Source organism: Physella acuta, unplaced genomic scaffold (assembly GCF_028476545.2).
Source record: "Physella acuta isolate Inbredline_101_S28 unplaced genomic scaffold, ASM2847654v3 ptg000630l, whole genome shotgun sequence".
Taxonomy (NCBI): Eukaryota; Metazoa; Mollusca; class Gastropoda; family Physidae; genus Physella; species Physella acuta.
In genome coordinates, this window is record NW_026732149.1 from 8059 (window position 1) to 26993 (window position 18935).

Below are 18935 nucleotides of genomic sequence, written 5' to 3' on the forward strand. Positions count from 1 at the left end.
GATCGCCAAAAATATCGAATATATCACATTAACACTGAAAGCACCCATCGAAACAGAGAAAATACAACACACCTTGGTCAAGAGATTCAATATTTAGAGCGAAGACATATCGCTCACCCCCTAATACTACAATGACAAATACTACATATCATTTACCCCTAATGCTACAAATGTAAAACACATCATCCACATCTAATACTGCAAATATAAAACACAGCAACCACCCCTAATACTGCAAATATAAAACACCATCCACCCCTAATACTGCAAATATAAAACACACCAACCACCCCTAATACTATTACTACAAATATAAACACACCATCCACCCCTAATACTACAAATATAAACACACCATCCACCCCTAATACTACAAATATAAAACACCAACCACCCCTAATACTGCAAATATAAAACACAACATCCATCCCTAATACTACAAACATAAAGTAAAGCACAACATCCATCCCTAATACTACAAATATAAAACAGCAACCACTCCTAATACTACAAATATAAAAAACACCAACCACCCCTAATACTACCAATGTAAATCACACCATCCATCCATAACCTGAATAGCATTGAACACATCAACAAACCTTTTTATAAGAACATACAACACATCAACCATCTTTTCACACAAAGAACATACAGCATATCTTCCACCACTAACATTAAGAACATACAACACATCTCCCTCCACTAGCATTAAGAACATGCAACACATCAACCACCCCTAGCATTAAGAACATGCAACACATCAATCACCCCTATCATTAAGAACATACAGCACATCTCCCTCCCCTAGCATTAAGAACATACAACACATCTCCCCACCACTAGAATGAAGAGCATACAACACATCAACCACCTTTAACGCTAAAGACATACAACACATCAACCACCCCTTTCATAAGAGCATACATAAAAGAACATATCTCCCGCCACTAGGAACACCCTACCCTGTATCTGAACCACTATCATTAAGAACATACAACACATCAACCACCCCTATCATTAAGAACATACAGCACATCTCCCTCCCCTAGCATTAAGAACATACAACACATCAACCACCCCTATCATTAAGAACATACAGCACATCTCCCTCCCCTAGCATTAAGAACATACAACACATCTCCCCACCACTAGAATGAAGAGCATACAACACATCAACCACCCCCAGCATTAAGAACATACAACACATCAACCACCCCTATCATTAAGAACATACAGCACATCTCACTCCCCTCGCATTAAGAACATACAACACATCAACCACCCCTAGCATTAAGAACATACAGCACATCTCCCTCCCCTAGCATTAAGAACATACAACACATCTCCCCACCACTAGAATGAAGAGCATACAACACATCAACCACCCCCAGCATTAAGAACATACAACACATCAACCACCCCTATCATTAAGAACATACAGCACATCTCACTCCCCTCGCATTAAGAACATACAACACATCAACCACCCCTAGCATTAAGAACATACAGCACATCTCCCTCCCCTATCATTAAGAACATACAGCACATCTCCCTCCCCTAGCATTAAGAACATACAACACATCTCCCCACCACTAGAATGAAGAGCATACAACACATCAACCACCTTTAACGCTAAAGACATACAACACATCAACCACCCCTTTCATAAGAGCATACATAAAAGAACATATCTCCCGCCACTAGGAACACCCTACCCTGTATCTGAACCACTATCATTAAGAACATACAACACATCAACCACCCCTATCATTAAGAACATACAGCACATCTCCCTCCCCTAGCATTAAGAACATACAACACATCTCCCTCCACTAGCATTAAGAACATACAACACATCAACCACCCCTATCATTAAGAACATACAGCACATCAACCACCCCTAGCATTAAGAACATACAACACATCTCCCCACCACTAGAATGAAGAGCATACAACACATCAACCACCTTTAACGCTAAAGACATACAACACATCAACCACCCCTTTCATAAGAGCATACATAAAAGAACATATCTCCCGCCACTAGGAACACCCTACCCTGTATCTGAACCACTATCATTAAGAACATACAACACATCAACCACCCCTATCATTAAGAACATACAGCACATCTCCCTCCCCTAGCATTAAGAACATACAACACATCTCCCTCCACTAGCATTAAGAACATACAGCACATCTCCCTCCCCTAGCATTAAGAACATACAACACATCTCCCCACCACTAGAATGAAGAGCATACAACACATCAACCACCCCTATCATTAAGAACATACAGCACATCTCACTCCCCTAGCATTAAGAACATACAACACATCAACCACCCCTAGCATTAAGAACATACAGCACATCTCCCTCCCCTATCATTAAGAACATACAGCACATCTCCCTCCCCTAGCATTAAGAACATACAACACATCTCCCCACCACTAGAATGAAGAGCATACAACACATCAACCACCTTTAACGCTAAAGACATACAACACATCAACCACCCCTTTCATAAGAGCATACATAAAAGAACATATCTCCCGCCACTAGGAACACCCTACCCTGTATCTGAACCACTGACCACCCCACCACAGAGACTCCTAACACTGAGCCTCTCTTTAGACCGCCGATATCCCCAAACATCTAACGGACCGCCTCAGTCTTGATTAGCTCAGCCTCCCTCCACTCCTATGCAATGAGTCATAATTTTACAGTACACAGCACAAGCAACGAATCATCAGCTCTTCCCCCCTTCATATAATAATTTAAAATCACTTCCACTCACCAAATTGTTAAGTATAGCCACCATGCTAAGTACAATTTAAATAAACACAAAGTTTTAGAAATTAAAACAAGTCACAACTAGCAGCCACGTAGACTACCCACGTGTTAGTTCTTGCGGCCATTACACGTTTTTTCTCTTTATTCTCTCAGCTCTAGTTGAATCATAACCTAAGGCTCCGCGATGTCTAGGATTATCTAAAATACACTTAGATCAAGATTTGTTTAAACAAAAAGATAACGCGATTAGATTTCCTAGGAACTGTTTTGCTTTTTTTGTTTTAAGAGGACATTTCGGTGATGATTTGTCAATCGTCGTGTTCGGCAACTAGATGTGGTAAACATGTTTGTGTTGTAGAACTAGCCGTACTACCCAAAGTAATAAACAAACAAATCTCGTTATAATAATAATACATTAGAACGTCGATTGAATAAATAGACATTGTTGGGGTTAAAGTGCATTGGGATAAGGCCTGTATGTGTAAGGCTGATGAAAGATTTTTAAAAAACTACATAGCTGTATGATCCTACACGTACAGTAACGCCACCCTTTCCTAGCTTCCCTTGTGAGGAGAGGGGGGAAAAAACGGCGGCCTGGTCGTTCTAGTTTTATCTGCTGGCCGATGTTTCCCCGCACGCACTGGTAAGGAGAAGGGAGAGACAAGGGCGTGCTAGCCAGCCAACGTTCAGCCTAGGCACACGGAGACAGGCTGAAATGTGTTACTAATTATATCGTTGACTCGATCAGCAGCGAAGTTGGAAACGAAACGAAACGAGGCAAGGCGCTGGGCTAGCGACGCAATAGATTTTTTTTCAACAAAACAACAGAAAGTCCAATTTAACTTTATGATTTTATGTTTTATTTATATTATTTACCAAAGTATAAATAACTTGATTTAAATCATCTGGGAGTCCCAGTAATGTTTTAAATTGATCATTTCAATAATTTAAATAAAATTGCAATAAACCATCGATGCATGATCTGTAGTTGAGACACTCAAACTAATGATATAAATATGTAATAACATTAACAAGGAATAATTGCTTATGGTTGTGATTTCATATTCACGGAGCAGAAGAAGAAAAAATTGCTGCCTTAACGACCTACTCTCTATGAAAATCTTACTGGTAGTTTTCTCTGGTCCAATGACAATAAGGGACTAGGATTTTAAAAAGGAAAGGGTTTACCTCTGTATTTCAACTTTCTTCATCTGTTCACGTCCCCAATAAATTAGCGTGTATATAAAGATGAATACATACTGTAATCATATAATAATGTATCACAATGACTCATTGGGAGGGGGTTAAAAAAATGGAGGAAGTGGGGGTATGCAGGGAGGGACTTTTAAAAACAGATGATGACTGCTGAGATATAAAAGCTCTCCCTTAACCCTGTCAGACTTGTGACTAGCCTCTAATTAAAAACAATCATGATGTTAAGAATGAATCAACAAGGCAACCAGTCAGCTATTTGTCAATAGAAGGTTCTAAACTATAACATCCTAATCTTCCTAAGGAAGTAATATCAATACACTAACCATAACAAGTGCTCATGTGGAGAGACCAGAAGAGAGAAAAAAAGGTACATGGAGATTATATACAATGTATGTATAAGGTAGTGAGAGAGGAGGGAAAGGGAATGATTCAGGACAAAAGTGATTCAATTATTGAAACAATGTTAAGAGTTTTATCACAAGAAAACTTTTCTGTTTGAGAGCTTCAACTACAAACAATTGAAAACATGATAGAAATGCAGAGCTCTTGATCATTTTAAAATATAATACATCAGGTTTAAAAAAAAAAACAAAGGCTGTAATGCAAAGAGAAGCCCAGCTAAATACATTTCATTTAAAGGTTTTATTTAAATTCCAATAATTTAAGTAGTAGTGATTCATTTTGACCAGACAAGCAAAGAAGTCAGTAATAAACTTTAATAAAACTGGGATTCTCTTCAAGAGAAGTTGATTCAAAGAAAAAAAAAGTTAACTTGCAAGCCCAAACTTTCCACTTCATTTGATATGGCTAAAGCTAAACTTTCTTTTTATGTACAGTGTTTACGGTCATTTTAAAAAAGTGCAATTAATTTTTAGTTTATACGCTCAACTTTTCAAATCTAAGTCTAAATAGGATATAGTTAAGCCCTAAAATGTAATGCATCCTTGAAGCAGAATTGAGTACAGAAGATGCTAAGTGAAGTCACACAGGTGTCTTGTTAATAATTAATTAAAGGCATTTTACCAGTACATGAATAAAAAACATCCTCCTCCTACCTTAAAAATTAGAAGAAAATAACGTATAGATATATTGGCTCCTTAACACCTTGAAAAATTTACAGCTATTGTACAATACACTGTCAAAGAAATGTAAGGAAATAAAACTAATAAAGAAACTAAACAGCAGCACACAGTTTTAAAAAAATCCTTGAAGCTCTATATACTGGCATTTCAAATGTGCAATTACTGGAATGTTACAGCACTAACATGTCTTTGGTTGCAAATCTGCAACTGACCCAAACAAATCCAATTACAAACATTTTAAAAAGTATCTTCAATGACAACAGATTTTCAAAATCATAAAAACAAAATGACACAACTAACTTTTTGGTTTAATTCATATTCATTAAGTAAGAAATTAAAAAATCAAATTATCACACCATAAATGTTTTTTAAACTTACCGAATTCAAACAAAACAAGAGCAATCATATCATGTTTTATTACAAATTGATTAATTTTTATATAAATATATATCTTTATGATAAAGGTTAGCATTATGAAACAAGGCATATTTTAAAGTTATAAATAATGAGCAAAAGCACTTTATTGTAGCAATCCAGTTTGGACACAAAGTTAAGAATAATAACAAGGGTTGGTATAAGTTGTGTAGAACAAAATGAAAAAAAAAAGTGCACAAGTACTAATTTATATAACATAAAAAGGCAACTTTTGATTCTGTGTATGTAATTAAAGCATGAAAATTATTCTGAATGTTAAATAATCACTCAAATTAGGGCAACTCTAAGCATGAAAAACTAATACATAGAAACCATTAAGATACAGAAAAACTAATTAAGGATATTTTAAATTAGTCTAATAAAAATAGTCAAGCAAATAGTTAGCAACTAAAAATACTTAACACAACATTTGTATTTTAATTTACTAATGTTGTGAAATGCATTTCCTCAGATTATATGCATTAGGTTTGATATAAATATGTTAATAAGCTATTCTTAGTATTTCGATTTGAATTTGAGCTATGGAATGTACTGGTAATCTAGGCTGTGTAAATTTCTTCACTGTTATTTTCTGGCCTCAATATTATAGCAAATTACTTTTGTATTACCCAAATCATAACACAAATAGTTTTAGCTATTTTAGTGTTTAGAATTTGATAGTCACTGGCATTTTAAAACATTATATACAACTGCAAATTATGCTAACATACTATAAAAATTAAATTATAGGATGGGTTTTTATTTTTTTGCATAAACAGGTAAAATTGGCAAGTTGGAAATTTCAGAGTTTAATAATATAAAGCAAGATTTTAAAAACTAGAACTAGGAATTTAACACTAGAAAAAGTGGATTTCATTTAATTTAAAAAAATTTCATGTTATAGTCAGTCTAGATTGTCAGACATGTATAATTTAATATAATTGGTGCTGTGTGTGTCATACTTTTAACTGTAAAAGAAAACATTAAATACCTATTTCATGACAGAACAAAATATAGTATTTAAAATAAATTAAAGACAAATACAATAAATCATTTAATTGTTGAAGGATCAGTTGACCATAAACCCAGGAAAAATAGGCATTTAATTAAGTTAAATAAATGGAAATGAAATTAAAATTAACCAGCATTGCCAAAATGTACTTTTGTCCTATGTAAAAATGCTACAACCTGATTAAAAATGGCAAATAGGGAAGAAAAATAGAAAAAACAACATTCCTAATGTCAATTAAAGAAATGTACAACATTATGGAAAGTCACAGAGATCAAGTAGGTAGTATTTAAATATTCAGCTGACAAAATGACACTAGACTGGTAGAGCCCATCTACAAAAATAATATGATAAAGCACTTTTATTGAATAGAAGACTAACATGATTTGCATGTTACTTACCTGGAGAGATTCAGGCTTTTATTTTAGACAATGGCTAAAATGGTTAAAATTTTCAGCTTTTAAATATTGTAGCAATATTAAAAGTCTACAATTAAACTTTACATTTAAAACATTTTTTAAAATACACAAAACATTGAGAGCAATAGTGAGATAAAAATTTAGTAATAAATAATAAAATACAGTTCTCTGCTTTTGAACGTCAACACACTTTAAACATTCACACTTGTCAATATTACGAAACCAACAAGGAATAGTACACATACATGGAAACTCAGTATTCATTTATAAATATAATTTTAAGATAAACTGATCTAGATCTATATACAGTAAGAGCTTATATTAGAATTTATGATTTAGAAACCAAGTGTTCAGCCTGACACAAATCTAATAAATTAAAAAGTAATTTTAAGTGAGTGAAAGACATGGTTTTAAATTGGGGCCATATTCATGTCATCGGAACAACGCCTTACTCTAAAGACAATACCGTGATGACATCCTTTACCTTAGAGAAACAAACCCAGTAAATTAAAATAACTTTTTAAAATAATTTAGAAATCTTAGCATTAAAATATATACCACGGATACACCAACAGTGATTTTGTCCAATATCATTTTTCTAAACAAAATTGAGAATTCTTAAAATATAATAGTTTTATGATCAGAAAAATAAAGAAACAACTATATGCATTTATTACATTCCAAACAATATGATTATATTTTACTAAAAGAATACATTTTTTTTTACCTCAACAAACCAAAATTGTACTACTGATGAAAATGTAAAAAAAAAAAAACAACAACAAACAACTAATGACTAGCTTGTATGAAATTGGGTCTTCACCCAGTTGACTTCAGCCAATTCACCATTTAACAATAATTCTTAAACACATGCAATCTAAGTTTGATTCATTGGATGCCTAACCTAACTACATTAATGAATATGACCCCAAGAGAAGATTATTTAGAAACAGAAAGTGAATGAACAGTATGCTGCAAAGGAAAGTAAAAAGAAAGTTAAAAACAACCTGGAAAGAAGAGTCATGAAGTTATTGTTCCATTATACTCATGTAAAAAAGTTCAAGCATACAGCATGCATAACAATCTTAGTTCCTATGTATGAAGATATGGTAAAAAAAAATGAATAAACCGTATAGAAATAATAAACAGAATTGACTAACATGGCAGCACCACTAATTTTTGCACATTAAAATTCATACCAAGGCCAAAAATAAGTAAAATTAACAATGCATACTTTGGAAATAGGTGAAGGAATCAAATATATGACTATCTTGAGTTGTTTTGATTTTCATCTAATGAATATGAAAACAGAATATTTGGAAAACACTTCATGATTTAAGGAGTAAAAATGAGAGCCCCACCCCCACCCCCCAACTAAAATAATTAAGTTAATAATTTAGGTTTCTAGTCATTACTTTACTCTGATAAATGGAAAATAATTCAGCAGTTATACCTAAACATCACAGTCCCAGCTAGTTATTAGATCTACCTATTCAAGAATGTACTTCATTAACTGCTGCTAAAAATATTACAAGAATTTAAGGTTTCTAAAGTTTTCTAAATGGGTGATATCAAAGTATCACCTGAAAATACACATCATAAATATCTACACAATTTCTTGTTTTTTGTACATAGTACATGTAAGCATGCATATAGCTAGTAACTTAAAACAACTTATAATTATTAAAAATGTAAACAACTGCCTTAATTTTATCACATTCTTTCACAATACGCAACATTTGAAAATGCTTCATTTTCTATTGCCTTTTCATAGGAACACAGTATCACGTTGTTTTACAACTATACAAGTGAGAATTTCTTTACAAAACAAATAAGACAGAAAACCATTTTATATGGCCTTCATGTTAAATTACGCCTTTCTAAAACATTCATACAATGATCATTCTATTTTAATAGAATAAAAACTTTTATCCCAGGATACTGTTTAATTTATACACACATCTGCAGCCTATCAATGTCTGAGCTGTCGATTGCAAAGAATATCATTAAAAGCTGTCCAAAGAAGCAGCCAATGGTCAATGATACAAAAATTGAGACAGCAATTAGGCACAATTTGTAATTACTGTTACTTAAGTTTTAATAGTTCACTGGTCTAGTGTAACAATCACTATGGTAATAAGTCATGAAAATAAATGAAACCACTTTGCATCAATCAACCAGCTTTCCCTGAGCTTCACCAATGTACTTCCTCGTCTTGACTCCAACTGGCACACTGAATAACATTATCTTAGAAAATGGAACAGCACTGCAAGCAGTAATAAATACTTTCATCCTGTCATTGACTAACCACTTTCAATAATAAAATGAGTCTGTAAGGCATCATAAATAGCTATGTATCTTGAATTGTCTTGACTAATCAAACAAATCACCAAGGCGTTGGTTCACTCATCATGAAGTGATTGTTATGCAATTACATTTGAAGCCAATAAAGAAGGCTTAGTTTTTAATGTAAAATAAAATAAGTTTTAATTATTTACCAATCATAGGTTGACTAGAACTCTCACCATACTGCTGTCATCGACACTTGGTGGGGGCTGATCACTGCGACAATAGCTGGAACACTGACTATTGGTAGAGGATGAGTTTTCACAGTTTGAGCTACCACTAGTTTGTAATGACGAAGGCACATAGAATGTTTGTGATGGCTGCGTAGTCTGCTGCAGGGGCAATGCATGAACGAAGTCTTCAAAAGACATATGAGGTCGTCTTGTTGACAAAGTCATGGAGAAAAGAAGTTCCAAATCAGATTCTGTTAAATTGACGTTACTCACCAAATCTTCAGTTGTTACAGAAGCAGTAGTGATAGATGGGAATGAGGACAATGAAGAGGAAGTGGTTGTGAATGAGGATAATGCAGTGGACACCGGCCCAGACAAAGTAGATGATTGTAAAAGATCTGCTGTATATGATGAATTATGGGAAGTCTCGAAGAAAGAAGATGTAAATGAAGGTAAAGGAGTGCTGGATGGTTGGAATGTTATATCGGACGTTAAATTGTCTAAGGAGTCACTTGTGGGTTGCTGAATGGAGGCACTTGACAAAAAGCAGTCTAGGACACTGGTGTCACACTGTGAGTCCCATGTAGAAGAGTGATGGTCTTGATGAGCTTGGACTTGCCATGAAGATGTATGTTGTCTGTGATCATTACGAGTCTCCCAAGATGTGGTGTGTTGTGTCGGATTAATACCCATAACACTTGTGCATGGCAGCAAGTCATGGACTATTTTCTCTTCTTCACCACTTTCCATTGAATCCATGTATGAAGGTATGGTAGGCTCCAATGGAGTAAGACTGGAATACTGAGGACCTCCAGCGGTTGACCAGCCAAAAGAAGACGTAGAAGGTTGCTGCTGTTCACTAGGTTGTGGATCAAGCATTATATCTGTAAGCAGCTCAGACAGAGGTGGCAATCCCTCAAAGTGTCCTGGGTCTACACTAAGATCCTCAGTGCTATAATCCATCTGTTTTTCTGTCTTCATCTCAGCAGATAGGTGTTTCATAGTGTTGACTATGAGAACATTACGGAGAAGAGGCACTTCAGTTCGTCTGCGTGGAGGCCTCGCAGGGTTCACATAGCGCAGCTTTGAGGTACAAAGATCCATGATGGACTGTTTGTCACAGATTTCTCTGTCGCCGAATACATCGGACCACTTGCGCTTTGCTGAAGACGTCGCCATGGGTGGCATTACGCTTAAAAAGTAATTAATAATAATAATTAAACAAATGGTAAATGATTTTACTGTTTAGAAAAAGCAGCAAAAAAATATGATATGCACCCAAAACATACTTATATACATATTTATATAACTCCCACAGAGTATGAATGACACTTATAAGTTCTGATTAATTTGTCAAAACAGAAATATTCTTAGTGATAGTGTGAACAATTGTTTCAGTTTGTTTGATACAAATATGGTTTTTAAACCACTGGGGTGTGAGAGCAATCATCAAGATAACTAAACCATACACATTGTCTACCCAATGACAATGAGCAGATAGATTTACATGTAAATATTGCTTTATTTAGTGATTTTATTGATATTAGGCTATTATCAAAGACAGTTATTTTTCAATTTGGCTTAACCCTGCTCGCATTGTCTTGTAGCCTTCTTACAATTGGTTATGTCAATTAGGTGTAATTTAATTTGAGAGCTTAAGTTTGGTCTATAAAGTTTTTGTAACAACTCAATAGAGTAGTAGCACTCCCCCCACCCTCTCACATAAAATGTAGTTCATATTACTTGCTGTCTACAACGTGCTATATGGCATGTATGTTTCTCTTGTTTAATGTTTTACTTAAATTTTAAGATATAGATTGTGATAGTGTATGCTAAAATTTTAAATGTTAGGCCATAGGCCTATAAAAAATTGCTATATTCGCCTTTGCTTTATATTCTTTAACACCTAACAGTTATTTATTGTAGTCATGGCACCGGGCCATAGCAATCTCACTGACACACTTTCCTCAGGCAGTGCGAGACGTTCACGCAGCGTGTAGGTGGTGACTGGTAGCAAGCGGCAAGGATTGGCCGCGGCCTTAAATTTTCTGAACTTGTGATGGGAGGTAAAATCAATAGCAAAGGGAAGGACGATGTAACGTAGTTCTTCAATATTGAACAAAGAAATGTTTTAAGAAAAATATAAGCTGTAATTTTCAAATAAATGACAGATGAAGTGTCTATACTGGATTTAGATTCTAGTACGAAATAATTTTAGTATTTCAAAATTGTATTTGGCTTCTTGTATCGATTTTTTTTTCAAAAATAGGTCAACAAAGGCCAGTAAGTCAGCTGGAAAACACGACTAGGCTTACAAGCGATAGTATTTGTAATAGAAAACTAACAAAATACTACTTCCTGCCTGCTTCTAGTCAAACAACTATAACCCCCATAAAAAAGAAAGCCGCTTTAACTAATTAAAAGTGTAAAATCTTTAATAAATAAAGGACACACACAATTCTATTACAAATTTTAAAACTAGTCTTTCCTGGCGAGAGCCAAAAACTGAACGGACGGCGACGAAGTGAAGCAGCCAAAAAAAGTTGTATTGGAAGTTTTGAATGCGTTAAATTTATTTGTTCGATTAAGAAAACTATCCTAAATAAGTAAAATAGTTACTAACCTTACCACGGATCGTCTATATAATCTGTTCTTTCACTTCAACATCGTAAACACAAATATAAATATCCGATTATATAGAAACTTAACTGTCGTTAGCCTTCCCAGTTCCTAACATGAGAATCATCACGCAAAGTATAATGACGTCAGAAAACGGGCTAACTCCCACAACGGCTACGATTGGCTAAAATTAACTGACTTAAACTTACTTCGTCTAACCTAATAAAGTAACTGCTATTTGTTTAAATTTGCAACATTACTAAATGATACAATATACACATTACATATATTGTTATTTAAAAGATAAAACATATTTTTCCCTTGCATTATTTCGTTTTTCTATTTTGATCTAGATCTAGGCAAAACTGCCAGTTTGTGCTTCATAATGATTTAAGGTCAAATGCTTGCGCAGGTTATTATTTTTGGCTGAAAAAAAAAAGAACGACTAGCCTATGCATTTTATTTACGAATACCAATCAACCTTTAGATGAAAATCGATTTTCGCATACTAGATTCTATATCTGATTTCTTAAATAAGCATTCAAAATTACCCACCTGCTACTGTCCAACTCACAACTAGAAAACAAACTTTATAAATAGGACTGATTTTAAACATTTCGTTAAAGAATGCCTAAACCTGTTGAAAAAAGTGTCTTCAACCAAGTAGCCGTCGTTATATTTGTATGATAAACAGATCAAATAAATAAATAAATAAATTCTAAGAACACAAAGTCTTACTCTTTATATTGAATTATACATCTCTATTGAATAAAATATCCTAACCCTTTAATATATAAATAAATCTATATTTACATATAGACATATCTATATCTATCTGTCTCTCTCTCTCTCTATAAATAATTTTATATATATATATATATATATATATATATATATATATATATATATATATATATATATATATATATATACTGTACTTAACATTGCCTCAACCTTTGGCATCGTAAACATAGCTGTGAGCCAAACCATTCATGGAATAATATTTAACCTGTACCTAAAGAGTATAACGATCTAGATTTGTGAGTTGCATATATTGATGTAATTTGTAATTCTAATATTAATATGTTGAAAGTTACAAGTTATATTTTCTTAATGTACAATGTATAGAATTTAAAAGCATAGTCTTGGTCTTAGAATAACCAATATGAACTCACAGTTACAGCAGGCTAGATTAAGTTGGAAAACGCAAACTTTTTAATGAAATGGTCGATTTAAATGCGTAAGATACAGTCTCATGTTTTAAAATAGTTTATATTGAACTGCTGATGTACTGCTAAGTCTATACAAACGTAGCCACTAGCTAGGCTGTATGTTTTACCCTAGGTTTAAATCTAAGGAAAAATGAAATCTGCGAAAGTTTTATAAAATGTAAAACAAAGCAAGGGAGAGCACTATAAATTTATTATAATTAGAAATATATCTGGAATGTTTTAGTAGCTGTGCTTGTCTGTGAAAATGACGACTATAAGACCATTTAGATGTGATGATTTATTTAGATTTAATAACGTGTATGTATAACAAGTATATTGTAGTTTGCTAGAGTAATTCTTGAATAAAGATAAGGGGAAATATTTTGTTAGTGAAAAAAATTTAAAAAACACAACCAAAAAAAATACAAAACATAAATGACAAATGAAGACAAGGGTAATATTAGTAATAATAATAAAGTAGTGTTTTCCTAACATTTCTTGTATGATGTGTTTTGATTGTGTTTTAGTAAAATACGCTTAATTGGAGGTCAAGACACAATAGATTTTTTAGAGTTCAATGAGTGATTAGACTCACACTCATTTGATTCACGATCAGATTTATCAGTGCGCATGATAAACTTTGATTATTTGATGTAGTCTTGAAACACCTCCAAGACTACATCAAAGTTTATTTTCAATGGACGTGAGCGAGTAGGTATTTGAGAGGCCCATTAATTAATTTAAAAATCCTGCACGGCATAGTTACAATTAATATGGTTATAAAATCCTGTCTGTCTGTTTTTTTTCGGACTTTACTAAAGATTGGATGTATTTTGATGTTTTTAATATTTTCAGTAACTAAATAAAAATTAAAAAAAAGCAAAAACAATTTGGTTTTCACGTGTAATGGCGACATAAACAATGGCATCCTGCTATTCCATTGGCTGCCATAAATTTTATTGTGCACGTTGTAAGCGAAAAAAAAAAAAGGAAAACTAGGTCATGGGGTTTAAATTTGCATTATTCTTAAAAACTTTATCTGCAAAGTTTTGTAAACAAATAGTTATCGATCACGGAGTTCCTGTACTGTACAGCCAATCAATATATGTCTTACGAAAGTGAAACATCTGGTTATAACTTAGGCTTGATGAAATAAGTAGAAATGTAGCCTTAAACTCAACAAATTATTTTCAAGTTCTCTGGATTTGCAACTTTTATAGCATTGATACTAAAAATATAAAATTTCTGAATTAATTTAAGGCGTAAGTTTTTATTTTTTTATTATTTTTACGGTCGCCTTGTTTGTTAAATCTAAAAAAGCTCACATTTTTATTCCATGTCAACAACATTATGGAAGGATTCTCGTCAACTCGATCGCCTCAATTATTAAGATGCAATGAAATTTTTATTTAATATTGTTGTAAACATACTCAAAAATACTGTATACTGTGGAAAATTATATATTGTGTCCTACTAAAATAATTTCATTAATTTAAAAAAAAACATGCAGGATAAAAACAAAACCTTCAAAAAATATTTAAATCGAGACAACAGCTAACTAAGCCCGCCCATTTTGCTCTCCGTGTGTTTGAATGGGAAGAGATCTAGCAGACTACACATTTCTGCTGAACGGGGATGAACTGTCAATCCCGTCACAAAAACACTCCTTAAAAGCTAACCCACCATATCACTGAGTATCAGTCAAATCATTGTAGCCATTAAAAAACAGTGTTTTTTTTTCACAAATCATTTTCTAGGCTACCGGTTAAATTTGATAATTAATATTGTCTTTTATAAATTTTTAAGTCATCTTGAACAATAATGAAGTTTAAAATCTTAGGCAACACCCTACCTAGTAGATCTACATTCATGTACATTAACACATCTAAGAGAGCCTTTTAGAAAAATTATATTATTAAATAATAGCTTTGTTAATGTAGACTTTAAGGTGGGTGTTTCCAGTTCTGAGGGATTTTGAAACATTACATGCAGGACATTAGCCTAGTTAAATTAATTTTTTAAGTGGCTATACTGACCCAAGTCTATTCTGTCATTGCTCGCTATTTGGACTTGGCAACTAGCTTGGGTTAGTTACACTTGAACTTGAACATTACCTCATTGAAGTTTATACCTTTTATCCATTCTATTTGATGTTGTAACTTTTTTCTTGTGTATTTTCTAATATTTTAAATCTGCTCAGTATAAAATTACAATACAAAATATTGACCAATAATTCATTAAAATATAGCGGCACATGAAATATTTAAAAATGAAAACGCACAATTCAGTATTAAATTATAATCACATCTTTTTCTAGGCTGATAAGATTGCTGCTGAAATAATATTTTCTTTCTTATTTTTTCCCCAGAAATCTTGATCCACTGACAGAAACTGTATCCTTGGTTATTGGCTGAGATTTTCCTAGTATACAATTGAATAAATAATACAAAGTTATGGTTTTGCTTTCAATGTATTGCCTTGAATATTTAACAAAATAAAAAATAAAATTGTAATTACAGGAAATATGTCTAATTATAAATACAACCAGGAGTTCGACAGTTAATTAGTTTTAAGTTTTTCACTCAAGTTAGATAATTATATCTATATAATAAAAACAGGAGATAATAATATCATCTCCATATTTCTTTATATCAAGGAATGTTTATTTAAAATAATAACCAGCCATCTTATTGTCATGGATTTGAACCCTTAACTTTTACAGTATGGATTACCTTTTTATATGCAGTATTTAGCCCATTGGCCTGAATATTTTCAAGTACTTGAGTCACCCAATGGAGACATCATGGGTTATAGTAAGTTTTTTTTTAAAATAACTTAGTTTCTAGATCTATTAATCTTGATATTTTTCATGTTTATTCTTTTTTATTTTATTTAAATACATTATTAATTAAATTCAAAGGATATTTTAATTTTGTTATTCTTAAATACATTTAGTCAAACAACTGCAAATGGACACCTAATTTTTGCAGTGATTTTGTTATTCTCCCCTGACATTCTTTAGCAACATTTTACTTTCATCATTTCTATGATGTCTCCTAAAGAGAAGTCTTTCATTTGTCTTTTGATTAGTTTCATATTACCTCCCTTTATTGATATTGTCTTATTATTTTTTTTCTCTTAAAAGTTGTGTAAATTAAATTAATTTGTAAAATTAACATTTTGCCTGTCAGATTTTTAAATCTTACACTGTGATCTAATATTTTTCTAACCCAGTAATGGGGAAAGCTGAAGGTTCTGGAGAACAGTGGCATGGCCATGTCACAGCTTTGAGTGTTGCCCCTGAATTCAGAAGACTGGGTTTGGCTGGAAAACTGATGAATGGACTGGAAGAGATTTCAGAAAGGTATCAGTCAATTTGGCATAAGAGGGTTATTCTTAAATGACGTCATAATTTTTAATGGCTTTATCTCCCCCCTACAATCACACCATACTTTTTTTTTACACTCCTCCCCCAATAGGGCTGGTAAGTAGGTCACCAACCAGCTCTATGGCTCATGCAGTTTTTATTGAGCTGTAGAACTGGTTGGTGACCTACTTACCAGCCCTATTGCAATTATGGCTTTTCAAAACAAATATTTCTATCTAAAAAAAATTACTAATATGGGTCAAGATTAGATTATACGGATCAATTAAAGCTTTTTTCTTAGAAAAAGGCTGTAAAATTGCAAAATATACTCTAAAATGTCACAAACTAATTTAGAAAATATTCTGTAAATGATTAGAAGGATTGTCAAAATATAATTTTTAGTTGAGTTACGTCAAGGATTTTGTGAACCCTGGGTGATAAATATAATCTAATCTTGACCCATGTTGCAATTTCAATCCATAACTATTTTTAAAAAAATTCAAATGGTATATCTGTTGTTATCAAGGATTTATTCATACTGTGAAATTAATCATAGGAGACTCTTTGACCAGTAGATGCATTGAAAAATAGTTTTTTTTTTAAATTGTCATACTAATCCATTTTTGTTTTATATTTTAAAAATTTCATTTTATATATTTTATATTAACAAAAGAAATATAACAAAGTAAAATCTTGTTATATTTCTTTTCTTTATATAAAAATAGGTTGATTGGGATATTTATACTTTGCTACTAATTTTTCAGGAAACGCTGTTATTTTGTAGATTTATTTGTGCGAGTATCAAATAAAGTGGCAGTTGCGATGTATGAAAAATTGGGTTATAGTGTATATAGACGAGTCTTAGAATACTACTCTGGAGAAGTAGATGAAGATGCTTTTGGTAAGATTTTTTCCTAGTATCTTACAATAGCTAACAAATAAAAAAAGCAGCTTTAAAGCTTTATTTAAGAAATCTAAACTCAAGTAGAGTTTTTTCGCTCTGGCATTCAACTATTTATATTAGTTTAATAATATACAAGGTTTCAGAGAGAGAGAAAGATCTTTTTCAGGACTAAAACTGCCAAATATGGCCCAGTTTCTAGTCTTTAGAATAAACAATTATTGCACCTGATACAGATGTATAAGAGAGATGTACTTTTGTCCACATCACTTTTATATGTTGTGTTCTCTGACGATATAAAATTTTTTAAATTTCAGACATGAGGAAAGCATTATCTCGAGACAAGGACAAAAAGTCTGTGATTCCTCTGCCTCATCCTGTGAGGCCGGATGAGCTGGACTGACCTGAGGAAGGGCACAGTACTCTGCTTGATATTTATGATCCACTTCTCATTGCTGTTTTTATCTTGGTTGCTTCCCTTTTCTTCCTGCTGTTAGAACTGTGGCTACAAAGTCAAAAACGTTCTATGGCTGTTAGTAAAGAGCTGTAATTGATTGGAACAGCTAAAATTTCTGTAACTCCAGCTAAAATCATCTTTATTTCAATGTGAAGTTAAATATCTTTTATCAAAGAGTGGTTGGCAGCCCATGTACATAGAGCTGCATAAGTCTAATTTTTTTTCATTAACTATAGCACTTCATTTATGTTGAACATTCTTACTTACTTATTTTCATTTCAAAACAAATTATTTTAAAACTTTTTCTTTAAGAAAGTGATTAAATATGTGTAACGTTTGTTTCAATGTAGATTCTATTTCAAGTTAAAGTATCAGAAATCAAACATTGTGACTATAAATATTGTTTAGAGGAAATTATTTTAAAAGTTTTTTAAATCATAGTGCTGCCAACCATTAATATATATATATATATATATATATATATATATATATATATATATATATATATATATATATATATATATATATATATATGATATTTTGAACAAGCATTTATCGAATTATTTTGTTTGAAGTTTAAACGCAGCCTTTATATTTATTTCAAATCCTCCCATGAGCCGATAAACTATCTGTCAGAGTATTGTGCCCTGTTGATGTTGCTGTGGCTTCTCATATGAGTTGCCAAATAAGATTTTGTAACTTTGTAATTGCCAGACTTGATATGACTGTATCATGTGTATTAAAATGTATAGAAATGTTTTTACTGCTGACTTTTCTGTTCACCTATCTCTTTTCATACTTTTAAAAAGAACATGTTTCTTGTCATTCATGTTGATGGTGATTTTGAAGAATTTAGTTTCAGTGAAGAGCTACTTAGCAAGGGAAGCAATTCTTGGCTATTCCACAGGCTTGCAATACAACACCAAA

General features: G+C 32.6%; 2 protein-coding genes across 5 annotated transcripts; one reads left to right on the forward strand and one right to left on the reverse strand.

Annotated features, from left to right (window-relative positions):
• Positions 1–3640: 3640 nt before the first annotated feature.
• On the reverse strand, positions 3641–12256 carry LOC131948221 (serine-rich adhesin for platelets). 2 transcript variants are annotated; one of them, XM_059309754.1, is made up of 2 exons: positions 12082–12256; positions 3641–10645 (listed from the first exon to the last, which is right to left on the reverse strand). In XM_059309754.1, exon 2 carries the CDS (start codon positions 10639–10641, stop codon positions 9436–9438), a length of 1206 nt encoding a protein of 401 aa, XP_059165737.1. In that variant the 5' UTR covers positions 10642–10645; positions 12082–12256; the 3' UTR covers positions 3641–9435. The 2 variants fall into 2 exon arrangements, with proteins under 2 accessions (XP_059165737.1, XP_059165736.1); XM_059309753.1 differs by having other exon boundaries at positions 12077–12251.
• Positions 11464–18454, forward strand: LOC131948222 (N-alpha-acetyltransferase 20). 3 transcript variants are annotated; one of them, XM_059309758.1, is made up of 6 exons: positions 11464–11519; positions 15652–15676; positions 16006–16096; positions 16518–16647; positions 17415–17551; positions 17869–18454. In XM_059309758.1, the coding sequence occupies exons 3-6, from the start codon at positions 16024–16026 to the stop codon at positions 17952–17954; spliced, it is 426 nt and encodes a 141-aa protein (XP_059165741.1). In that variant the 5' UTR covers positions 11464–11519; positions 15652–15676; positions 16006–16023; the 3' UTR covers positions 17955–18454. The 3 variants fall into 3 exon arrangements, with proteins under 3 accessions (XP_059165741.1, XP_059165739.1, XP_059165738.1); XM_059309756.1 differs by lacking the exon at positions 11464–11519 and adding an exon at positions 11532–11654; XM_059309755.1 differs by lacking the exon at positions 11464–11519 and adding an exon at positions 13486–13601.
• The last annotated feature ends 481 nt before the right edge of the window (positions 18455–18935 follow it).

Coding starts and splice junctions, on each gene's coding strand:
- LOC131948221 (XM_059309754.1), bottom strand. CDS start 10,641: ATGCCACCCATGGCGACGTCTTCAGCAAAGCGCAAGTGGTCCGATGTA.
- LOC131948222 (XM_059309755.1), top strand. CDS start 13,549: ATGACGACTATAAGACCATTTAGATGTGATGATTTATTTAGATTTAAT. Junction 13,602..15,651: donor TTATTTAGATTTAATAACGT/GTATGTATAACA, acceptor TTTTTTCCCCAG/AAATCTTGATCCACTGACAG. Junction 17,552..17,868: donor AGTAGATGAAGATGCTTTTG/GTAAGATTTTTT, acceptor TTTAAATTTCAG/ACATGAGGAAAGCATTATCT.